The 11,991-nt window shown below is 40.6% G+C and overlaps 1 protein-coding gene across 5 annotated transcripts in view; it reads right to left on the reverse strand.

Annotated features, from left to right (window-relative positions):
* The window catches only part of SETX (senataxin), a 78,216-nt gene that overhangs the window by 22,369 nt on the left and 43,856 nt on the right, over window positions 1-11,991 (reverse strand). For 4 of the 5 annotated variants that reach the window (XM_029201595.1, XM_029201591.1, XM_029201592.1 and 1 more), the window contains 4 exons: window positions 7,884-8,057; window positions 5,352-5,584; window positions 3,560-3,727; window positions 2,729-2,879 (listed from right to left, as the gene is read on the reverse strand). In XM_029201595.1, the coding sequence (XP_029057428.1) occupies window positions 2,729-2,879; window positions 3,560-3,727; window positions 5,352-5,584; window positions 7,884-8,057 (726 nt within the window). The remainder of the gene's footprint in view (window positions 1-2,728; window positions 2,880-3,559; window positions 3,728-5,351; window positions 5,585-7,883; window positions 8,058-11,991) is intronic. The other variant, XM_029201594.1, reaches the window with a different exon arrangement.

The following is an 11,991-nucleotide window of genomic DNA, read 5'->3' on the forward strand; positions in this document are numbered from 1 at the left end:
AGGAAGGAAGGAAGGAAGGAAGGAAGGAAGGAAGGAAGGAAGGAAGGAAGGAAGGAAGAAAAGAAAAGCAGAATTCCCTGGTTAGGACTCTGTGCTTCCATTGCTGCGCGGTTGGGGGGGGAGGGGGGATATGAATGAAAAAAAAACTGCATGCAATAAAATTCAACACCCATTCAATAAAAAAACTCTAATTAGACGGGGACTTTTTTAACCTGATAAAAGGGTATATACCAAACCCCAGAAACAAACATCACACTTAATGATGAGATGTCCAAGGTATTTCCTTAAAGGACACCCAGGACCACTGGACATAGTGAAAAGAAGCAAAAATGAAAGTACTGAAAAAGAAGAAAAAAGCTGTCTTTACTGACAAGAGACTTCATTTCCTCTCTAACAAAAAAATTTAAAAATCCAACCTAGACACGACACTTGTGCCACCTTCGTCCTAGCCTTCTTGTGTTGTCAACCCACACCTGAAAAAGTGCTTATTAACCCTCCCTCAGGGAAAGGAACGTGAAAACCGCGTGGGAACTGTTCTCGGTTGTATAATTTGATACAACCACTTTGGAGCAGAACCGGGCCCTATCTAGAGGCTGCACAAATCCTTCAACCCAGCATTTTCATTTCTAGGTATATATACACTAGACCAGTGTTTTTATAAACTCTTTTGACCGTGATCTATAGTATGAGGTACACTTCACATTGAAAGCCAGTACACTCATACCTCACCAATAAAACAGGTTTCACAAAACAATACTTACCCCTCACTACCTACACTCTAATCTCTTCTGTTCTCTTCTATTCTATCTTATCTTGTTTAAGCATGCTGGTTCTGCTCTCCCTAAGCTGATTTCACAATCCACTAACCTAGTCACAAGCCACAGTGTGAAAGCACTGCCCTAGCGGCCTGTATGAATGCTCAGGAGGCGTGAGTAAGGACACAGTACTCCAGTGTGCTCCCTCCAGCTGCTCTACAGTACAACACAACACAACTCAGCCACTGCAGTAAACGTTTTCACCCTGCACTGGAGAAACAGGCACAAGTACAGGAATAAAGTTCGAAATAACAAAAAAAAAAAAAATGGAAAAGAACTTACACTGCTATCAATGGATAACGAATAAGCCGTGCACTCATATGATGAAATGCCCTATAGCCGCTGACATGAATGACCGCATCCATATACAGCGAGACATAAGGTCACAGTTCTCTCACAAACATAATGGTGAGTAGAAAAGCTGCAGCTGACAATGCATTTTAAGTTTTAAAAGCAAATGAATTCTACATGTAGCTAATACATATGCAATAAAGGAAACACGTGTGTGATCCCTCCGAATAAAGACGACACATCCCAGCTGCTCTTGCAGCTGGTGTGGCCATGGGACTAAGTTCTGGCCAAAAGGAAATAAGCAGAGGTGCTACTGGCAGCGTCTCAGAACTTTTCTTAAAGCATGGCTAGTATATCTGTCCCCTTTTCCTTGCACTTGCTAGATGTGACTACTGGTGCTGGAGCAGCCATTTCTGACCATGAGGTGAACTAAGGAGTGGGGGGGGGGTCACACGTAGTGGAGGAACAAGGTAGAAAGACCCTAGGTCTCTGAAGACTCGGAAGCAGAGTCATCAGGCCAGTATCATCCCTCAACTGTCCATCTCTGGGCTTCTGAGTAAGAAGGAAATAAACTTCTATCATAGTTAAGCCACTGTACTTGGAGTGTCTATTATTTGCAGCCCAACTGAATCTTAACTGATTTGGGTCACTGCCAGGTAACCTCAAGGAAAATAAAATTTGGTTAGGGAAGACAAGATACATGTGCTTAGAAGAGCAGCCCGACCCAGAGCCACAACCACGCCACTCAGGATGGCTGGTGTGAGAGCAGGTGTGAAGGTTAAGTGCACAGAAATGACTTTACACATTCGCTCAAGCATCCCGAATCCTCGGTGGCAATGCTCTTCAATCTGTCAACTGTACTGAAAAGACTTATCCCTGTGGTATACTTTACATCTCAACTCTTCAGCTTCTCCACCTATAAAATGTAGATAGGTTATTTATTGCGTGGCTCAGAGGATTACTCTGAGAGTACTGACACATACTGAGCACTCGGTAACCGTAAGTGATGACTGCTCTAGCTTTTGCGTCACTAAACATCTACTAAGTCCCAACTGAGTGCCAGGCACTGTTCCAGGCACTGGGGTTACTACAGTGAACACATTTTTAAAAGCCCTTGCCTTGGTGGAGCTCGTTATATTCTAGCTATACTGAACCATCCATGGTTCTCTGGCTTCTGGTCCTTTTTATTTACAGTAAGTTCCATGAGAGTCCTCTCCCCACTTCACGGCCTCATTGCTCTTCCAAGTTTCATCTTAGATATCATTTCCTCTAAAAGTCTTCCCGAACCCTTACACAACTGAATCAAGGGCTGCTCTAAGGTGTTTCAAACTACCCACATTTTACTCCTATTACAGAGCTTCTACCTTTACAGTATGATTGCCCACTGATCCATCCACTTCCTGTCTCTTTGAGGGTTTCACTGTTGAAACCTCAGTACATAGCACAGGGCCTGGCACAGAATAAATGCTCCAAAATATTCATTAAACAAACCAGTAAGTACACATAGGCCACAGCCTCAAGTAGAAAAAATTACCAGAACTGGCTTGCTCTTTGTCATCCAAGGTTACCCACACTAAACATTGAAAACAAAAACAAATTAAAAGCCCACATAAGTATCATACCCAAAGGATTCTTCTTGTCTTTACACTTCTCTTTGAATTGAAGGATAATTTTTTTCATAAGTTCATCAACAGCTGCATTGGAAGGCGCACACACAAGGACACGGTTTTGTTTGATTTTGGCATTGGAGTTCTCATCTGAATGTCCCCTCTTCTGGTTCGACAATTTGCACCAAACAAACAAACAAACAAACAAAAAATACTGATGAGCTCCATTATGCAGCGTTATAGTTCTTCTCTACTGCCACATATATTTGAAAGTTCCCCTAATAAATAGTTAAAAGTAAATAAAAGCACCTACATCTTACATTGATGTTAAAAAATTACTCTGGCAGGGAATTCCCTGGCAAACGAGTGGTTAGGATGCGGTGCTCTTACTGCCAAGGGCCCAGGTTCGATCCCTGGTCGGGGAACTAAGATCCCACATGGCATGCCCGCACCCCCCCCCCCCCAAAAAATTACTCTGGCATAAAATTTCATCGTAACTTCTCTGAGCCTTACCTTACTATCCACTTATTTTATTCAATGTTCAAAATGTAGCCCAGAAATACATTCAAGATGGTCTCCTGGGATTAGCTGTGACCTATAATAAAGCCCGAAGACCACCATTCTCTCCCTTAGCATTAGTTTCACACAAGATAACATTTTCTGTTCCTTTTATTTCTTATAATCTTCTCTACCTCTGCTACCGCTTCATCTGATATAGTTCCACACAGTATCAAAAAGATACACAAAAGTGAAGGGAAAAAACGCACTTTAGTACTTATTTACACGTTAGTTAAAGTAAAACAACATACTCAATTAAGGGCACAGATGCCCTCGCGCACACTCTACCTCTGTCAGTAGGCGGTACAGGAGGCCCACAATGGTTTTTGATTTTCCTGTCCCGGGTGGTCCATGAATCAGACAGATCTTGGCAACTGCTGGGGAGTGTTTCACCATGGCATATGCAGTTTCTATTGCTTTCTTTTGGTCTTCATTGAAATCTTTTAGGTGGGCAATCTATACAAAAGACATTAGTGAGAACGAGTGGTTCTTCCTGTGAAGGCACAGGAGAGCAAGAGAGTGGAAGGCATCTGTTTGAATCTGCTGACCTTTGTCAGACAGAAGCTTTGGTGATGATCAGGCAAGACCCCAAAATGACCCTTAATCTAAGAACCACTTTCACTACTGGAAAGAGCTACTGATGAGCGTCTACAGGCCTCAGTCCACCTACAACTACAACAACTATATTTTTATTTGTGATTCTTATAAAGCTGATCACAATAAAATGTTTTGCACTTTTCTTCTTTTTATTCTGTGGTTCTTCCCATTTTAGTCAATTCTCTCTTTAGACAGTAAAAACATTCCAAGGTTTCCTTTCCTAACACAAGTCATACAGTCGAAAAAGCATGGATTTTGGGTCAGATTTGAGTCTACACCTCAGTTTCACTCAAAAGCTAGGTCTCTAAACTCCTAACCTCTCTGGGCTTCAGCCTCTGTCGATCATTAAATCTGGGATTCCTTAGAGGGTGAGAACTGTAGTGGAATAACTGAGGATGGAAAGCAGACGTGACCCATGAGCCCCACCCCCCCCAGCAAACTGGGGGCTGGCGAATAAGCCAGAACTACAAACAGTCCTGATTGCTTTGAGCCCACCCCCACCCCCCCGGCAAACCGGGGGCCTGCGAAGAAGCATTGAGTGCTTTGGACACTGATCCATGAGATGTCCTCAGTATAATCAGAGTGGTGGGAACGCAAGGAGATGTCCTCGTGCTGCTTCAGTATAATCAAAATAATGGTGGGAACCCTGTGCTGCTTTTGCGCTCAAGGACGAAGCACAGCAGGTGCTCACGAAAGCCAGTTACTGCTTCTATAATTAATAAAAACATAGGCTGCTGCTTTGACATTTCTGAAATGTTAAGAAAACAAGTCTTAAAATGTAAACCTAGATAATGCTTTAATAAAAGCTACCACAGCAGGACAGACGGCGCTGTTCTGCCTGAGCCAGCGGCAGCCCTCTACTGCTGTGCTTCGGCACAATTCATCCCGTGTGATGAGCTTACTTTCGGCCCTGTCATAAAATAAACTACAACAAGAAGTGACTGAGAAAATGCATATGAAAGCCCTAACACAAGACAGGTGTTCAAATAACATTCCTTTCCTTCCGCCTGTCTCTGTGTTAATTTCCTGGAACTTACACACAACTCTTACAACAGTGAGAAATATGTGTTCACACAAAATCACAACTTCGTTGTCACACTGGCAACAATACCAGTCAATGCTCCACTGATCATTCAAATGCGAAATTCATTCCATTAAACCTACTCTTACTCCTGCATTTAATCACCTAACAAACAGTTAAGTAGGATGTTCACCTCACATTTTAATGTTGCTCTTCAAGCATATTTTCAATTCCTTTTTGCACTCTACCTTTTTTCCTGAGGTAAGCTGACTAACCTAACACAAAGAACTACTTTGTAATATTAAAGAAAACTAAGCACTAAAAACGTCACTGGGCACACATGGTGACTATGTCTTTGCTGTAGACAAAAGGGAATGTGTGACAGATAAAAATAACATGATGCTTTAACATCCTGACATGAAATGTTCTGACTTTCCCTGTTATCAAATGACTATCACTCACAATTTTCTCAGATGCTGTAGTTAGTAAATCTTTTGTACAGAAGTCCATGGGGTTTGGATTCAGAATGGCTCTGGCCAGTTGGTTCCGACCACTCAGCAAAGACATGGCTTTCAACTTCCTTTGTGTAGTCACCAGAGAGCTGATTACAAGACATTTCACGAATTCATTTAAATTGACTGGTAAATTATGTTGAGTCTGGATGGAAACGGAGCACTCAGATTTCCCATTACGCACTATTATCAAGAAGGAGAAAAAGCAATTTCAGTTACCAGCGAATAAGTGTCCAGTTAAAAAGGTTATTCAGAACAACGTGCTTTGTAACTTTTTTTTTTTTTTTTTTGTGCGGTACGTGGGCCTCTCACTGTTGTGGCCTCTCCCGTTGCGGAGCACAGGCTCCGGACGCGCAGGTTCAGCGGCCATGGCTCACGGGCCCAGCCGCTCCGCGGCATGTGGGATCTTCCCAGACCGGGGCACGAACCCGTGTCCCCTGCATCGGCAGGCGGACTCTCAACCACTGCGCCACCAGGGAAGCCCTGTTAACATGTTTTTTATACATCATTTAAATAATTTTCTCACAAGTATCTACTGACTGCCTCCTAAGAACCAGGCAACGTTCCTGTCCTCTGGAGGCTTATTTTTTAGAAGAAGGGGGCAGATAAGCAAATAAACATGTCAGGTGATGGTAAGTGTTAGGAAGAAAGCCGAGAAGGGGGATGAGGAAGTGACGAGGGTTGTGAGGGAGTGTTACCGTAGACAGGAGAGTCAGGGGAGGTCTTCCTGATATGATATTTGAGCAGAGACATGGCATTATGTGAGTGAGCCATGCCCGTAACCAGGGAAAGTGGGTTACAGGCAGAGAATCAGCAACTGCAAAGACAATGAGGCAGCGAGGTGCCTGGATTATTTTCAGAACAGGGAGAAGGCCAGAATGGCTAGAAGGAAAAGCAGGGAGAAGCGAGCTAGAAGACCAAGACAGTAAATGCAGCTACACTTCAGAGGGCTCTGCAGTTAATCACTCTGAACATGACTCTGAGTCAGGTCAAGAGCACAGGACAGCTCTGCGCAGGTAAGTGACATGCGCTAACTCACACATGAAAAGAATCGCTTATTGAGAATGAAGAATAAACTGCAATGGAGAAAGCACAAAAAGACAACTTAAGAGGCTAAAATCTAGGTAAAAGTGAATGGTCGTGTGGGCCAGGAGGTAGCAGGAGAGGTGGCGCTTGGATGTAGGATATATGGCAAAGGAAGATCCGATAGGATTTCCTGATGCATTAGATGGAGCGTGTGAGGGAAAGCAGGACTCAAGGATGACTCTGAGGTTTTGGGCTGAGCAACCGGAAGAATGGGATGGAGGTCCCACATGCTGACTTGGGAAAAACCGAAGCAACAGCACATGTCAGGCAGTAAATCAAGTGTTTCTTTTTGGAGTAGGTTTGAAATGTCTAATAATCTCCAAATGGAGATGTCAGATAGTTGGATGCATGAGGAGTTCAGGGAAGGAGACAGAAACCATTTCTAAATCTTAGAAACAGAACTTCGGCAAATGTAACCACTTGTAAGAGTTGAAAGCACAGATGAAGCTATATATACCCCTGTTGCTAAACTCATCTTGCATAAAGAACTGAGCTCTGATCACACAACAGTAAACATGGCACACTAGTTATGATGCGGCACAACGTTAAACTCTAACAGCTTTGTTGCTATTTTTAAGATACGATGCAAAAAGGTGAAGGAATAATGATCACATATTCCCTTCACATAACAGAGACTAAGAGAGCAGCAATGTCAAAAAGGCAGCTTGGCATATATCAAGCGTGTGGACTTCGTAGTCAAACAAAATTAGGTTTCAATTCTGGACCTAGCGTTTAATACTAAGGATGTCTTTGGATAAGTTACTTAACATCCCTGAACTCTGATTTCCCAATGAGCAGGGAACAAACCATTCTGCTTTGCAGGGCTCTGGGAAAAGACGATAAATGTGCACAGGAAGGACAGGGCACACTGGCTGGCACGTAGTCAGTAGTCCTTAAATTCAAGCTAACATTATTTTTGTTATGCTACCTTAGGGAGAGAGGTCCCTACAACACGATGGATGGGAGTGATGAAACAGTAAACCCCTCCAGTTGCCTTACAATTAGTTATGTGTTTGGTCTGCTCATCAATAATTAGCCACAAAACCAAGGCTGGAATGTGATTTAACAAACAGATGGTTTGCAAATTGTCTGTTTTATAACAAACACACTGACAGATGAAGGAATTTACTAGAAGGAGAAGACATTACAAAAGAAAGGTTTTAAATCCTAAGTCTAAAGCAATAAATGCTGGGCCTTTCCCAGCTGAGTCTAGAAAAACTAAAAGAGGACTCTGAATGCTAAGTAATCAACCTAGCAAATACAGTCTGGTAAACATCGAGCAAATATACATCTGGTAAATGTATAGCAAATACATGGCTAGTAAAGCCTAATTTAGAGGGAAATTAAAAGATGAGCTGCTGACAGATTTCGCTTCAATGTCTCATTAGGTACTTACTGACTGAAGTGCGGCGGAATTTATGAACATAACCACAATAATATTCATAGGGATCTTGCATGCGATTTCTCTCTATGTCCTCCTCCTCTCCATTTAGTTTTTCAGGAATCAAAAACACCAAATCATTTTCCTTTGGATGAAGCTGTTTAGCTAGTTCACATTCCTCAAGATAAACTATAAAACAAGAAATCAGCATTTATTCTAACAGAATTATTTTACATGAGATTAAAGGATATTAAACCCTTTTACTAAGTTCAAGCAAGTATACAGCACTAGTGGACTTTGTACATACTTCAAAATGATAGTCTAAGCTAGTCAGCATTGTCAAATACTGATCACACAGTATTATAAAAGTCTTCTTAAAAACTGCTACAAAGCCAAAATAGATGAAGTCATAATATTAAAAAGTAGCTAATAAATTTCTTTTCCTTGAAGTTTATCTTAGTTTTTAATCAAGAAAATGTCACTTTTGTGCCCTACTTTGAAAATCCCAAAAGAAAATCTGGAAACAGATCCATGTACACATACGAATTTTGAGCCTACTAGTGGCATTTCAAACAAGGGGGAAAGGACAGTAGTAAAATAAATGGGGCTGAGAAAACAGAGCAAGCTCTAAAATTAAAAAGTTCAGTACCAACTGCCAAATCCAGCAACAACATACTGAACCAAAGCACGAAGTACTAGGATTAAGTAGACTGAACTACTAAGTCAAAAAAGAATTTTAGGGGCTTCCCTGGTGGCGCAGTGGTTGAGAGTCCGCCTGCCGATGCAGCGGACGTGGGTTCGTGCGCCCTGGTCCGGGAGGATCCCACATGCCATGGAGCAGCTAGGCCCGTGAGCCATGGCCGCTGAGCCTGCACGTCCGGAGCCTGTGCTCCGCAATGGGAGAGGCCACAGCAGTGAGAGGCCTGCGTACCGCAAAAAAAAAAAAAAAAAAAAAAAAAAAAAGAATTTAAAAAATGCATCATGTAAGAAATGTCTATTTGAAGGCATCAGAGAGCAAATACAACAACGAAGAATTACTCTGTTGAGATCCAGAACAATGTGGAAATCCATAGGGATCAGCCCAGTATTTTCCCTAGAAACATCTGAACTCTTCAGGGAGTGGGCAGCCAGGAATTTGAGCCGTACCTGGGATAGCCTTGTACAAAAAAAGAGACAAAAACTGGAGTCCAGGACCTGCACAGATAGAGTAGGCATCCTGGTAGCCCTCAAGCTTCAGGTTGGGACCATGAAGGACTACACCCAAGAATGAAGGAAGCTTCAATTCACCCGAGTACTTCAGGAAAGCTCAATTCTTTAAATCAGATTAAGATGATCCCACATCGCCAGTACTCCCAGAATCCCGGCAGAAGCAAAGAAAAATCCTCTCTGGAAGAACACATCCTATCATCCTAGGCCTCTGATTATTTTTTAAATAACTTTCCAAAGACAATGACCAACATATTAGAGATAAGCAAAGCACCAGGAGAGAAGAAATACATGAACTAGTAGTATCAACAAACAAACAAACAAACAAAAAAGGGCTGCACAAGGCACTACACAGAGTACAGTCGTACAGTCCTTGAATTGGTTCCAGGACCCCCGCAGACAAAAAAATCCTCAGATGCTCAAGTCCCTTATGTAAAATGGCGTAGTATTTGCATATAACCCACGCACATCCTCCAGTACACTTTAAATCATCTCTAGATTACTTATAATACCTAATACAATGCAAACGCTATGTACATAGTTGTAAATCCAACGTAAGTGGTATGTAAATAGGTGCTGGTGCATAGCAAATATGTTTTTCTGGAATTTTTTTCCCTGAATATTTTCAATCCACGGTTGAATCCGATGATGCAAATCCCGCAAATACAGAGGACCAACTGTATGTCTTGCACAGTTTAAAATACAGAGTTAAAAAATACACAACAATAAGAATATACGAAGTGGAACAGGTAAACAGGGTTAAAGTTTTTAAGATTTTGCCTTATCTATGGAGACACTTAAAGTATCGATTAAAACTGTAAACTTTGAATTATGCACGCTGTAAGTTTTCACCTGAACTACTAAATGGCAAAAGAGGTAAAAATTGAGGTATAATTTCCAAACTGAAAGAAAAAAATGAATGGTTCAAAGGTCTCACATATATGTAAAGAGTATACTCTAGTTCTGTCAGTTTTTTCTTTACATATTGTATTAGGTATGCAAAATGGTCCTATCTTCTGTTAACTGAACTTGCTATCATTGTGAAATACTCTCTTTTAATCTCAAATAATGCTTTTCTGCCGTAAAGTCTATTTAGTCTGGTATTAACAGAGCAAAACAAGTTTCTTTTAGTTGGGTTTGCATGAGTAGCTTTCTCCAATCTTTCTCTTCCAACCTTCCTGTATCCTTATGTTTACATGTATTACTTGTTAACAGCATATAACATGCCAATACTGATCTTGAAACAACTTTTTCTACCCAAAGATACAAAGGCTACTTAGAAAATCACAAGCTCACATACAGGATAAAAAATACAGATGGTATCGGTTATATCAGGTAGCAAGAAAGCTCTCAAAGACTAGTAGGGTCCTGTCTAAAGGGCTCAGAAGCCAACCTGAAGAAGCCAATTACAAAGACTTGAAACGGAAGTGTATTTAAGTCCATGTGTTTGTAACGAAAAAAATTTTTTTTAAAGTTCACTGGTCAACCCAGCACTTGCAGAGAATTAAGTCATTATTTTGAAAACTGGTCAGGAGTCAAGTATCAATACTTATTCTACCCTTCTTTATAAAGTATACTACTGAGTAATCAAATAAAATGGAGCACTTTCTCTTTATAGAACTACAACAGCTAATAAAGAAATGATAAAAATATCACCATTTTGTATCCTTTAGTAAAATAATTAATCTAGGCATTAAGGATCAACGGTTATAAATATTACAAAAAGAGAAATTAAAGATCAAGCACCTCCTGATAAACACACCAACCCCAGCTATGAAATAGTTTTGCCAAAAATATTAGATCAAATGAATCTGATCAAGCCTCTAGATCCAACTATCAATTTACAAGAAATACAGAGGACTGAAAAACATACTAAACACCACCAGGGGGATGCTATCAGCAAGACACAGACAGTAATTCTACAGGGTCAGCAACACAATTTCTTCAACAAATAAATTACAAAGCGGGGGAAAATCCATGAAGGAGACAATTATAATTGAAGAAGACATATTAACAATGTCAATGAGTGGACCTAATTTGGATCTTAATTCAAACAGCCTGAAATAAATTGTTCTTTATGAGGAAACTGAAAACTTGAACACTGTCTAGCTATCTGATATTAAGAAAGCATGGTTAATACTTTAGCAACAAAATAATGTTTTACTATGAATTTTTAGGTCCATATCTTTTAGAGATAGTCACTTAAATAATTACAAATGACACCAAAAGAAAAAAAATCTAACCAATGATGATCTGCAAAACCTCTCCCTAGATAACTGTAAAACATTACTGAAAGTAAACCTAAATAACTGAAGGTATGTATCTTATTCAAATCAGTATTAGAAAGATGTCAATTCTTAACAAATTTCCACATTTTTTTTTTTTCTCTAAAACTTACATGGTAATGCAAAGGGACAAGAATAGCCAACATACTCTTAAGGCAAAACAAGGTAAGCGGACTTGCTCATTAAAGTTTATAATAAAGCTTAATTAAGTAAAATTAAGCAACGTGATATGGGCAGAGAGGTAGGCAAATGATCCAATAAAGAAGAAAGGAGTCCAGAAAAAGGTCAGTACATTAAATGGACACTAGATTTATGAAAAATATGGCACTGCAGACCATGGAGAAAGGATAATCTTTTCAATAAACACTACTGGGGTAATTACATCTCCATTAGGGAAAAAAATGAAACACGGCCCCTATATCTTACTCGTGTACAAAATCCATTCCAGGTTGGCAAAACAGTGAAGCCTCTAGAAAAGGGATTGGCAAACTTTCTGTAAAGAGCCAGATTTTTCTTTGCAGGCCACATATGGTGACTGTTGCATATTCATCATCATCTTTTTTTCAAAACCTTAAAAGAGGGCTTCCCTGGTGGCGCAGTGGTTGAGAGTCCGCCTGCCGATGCAGGGGACA

This window comes from Monodon monoceros, unplaced genomic scaffold (genome assembly GCF_005190385.1).
Source record: "Monodon monoceros isolate NGI ecotype Baffin Bay Population unplaced genomic scaffold, NGI_Narwhal_1 Super_Scaffold_5, whole genome shotgun sequence".
Lineage (NCBI taxonomy): Eukaryota > Metazoa > Chordata > Mammalia > Artiodactyla > Monodontidae > Monodon > Monodon monoceros.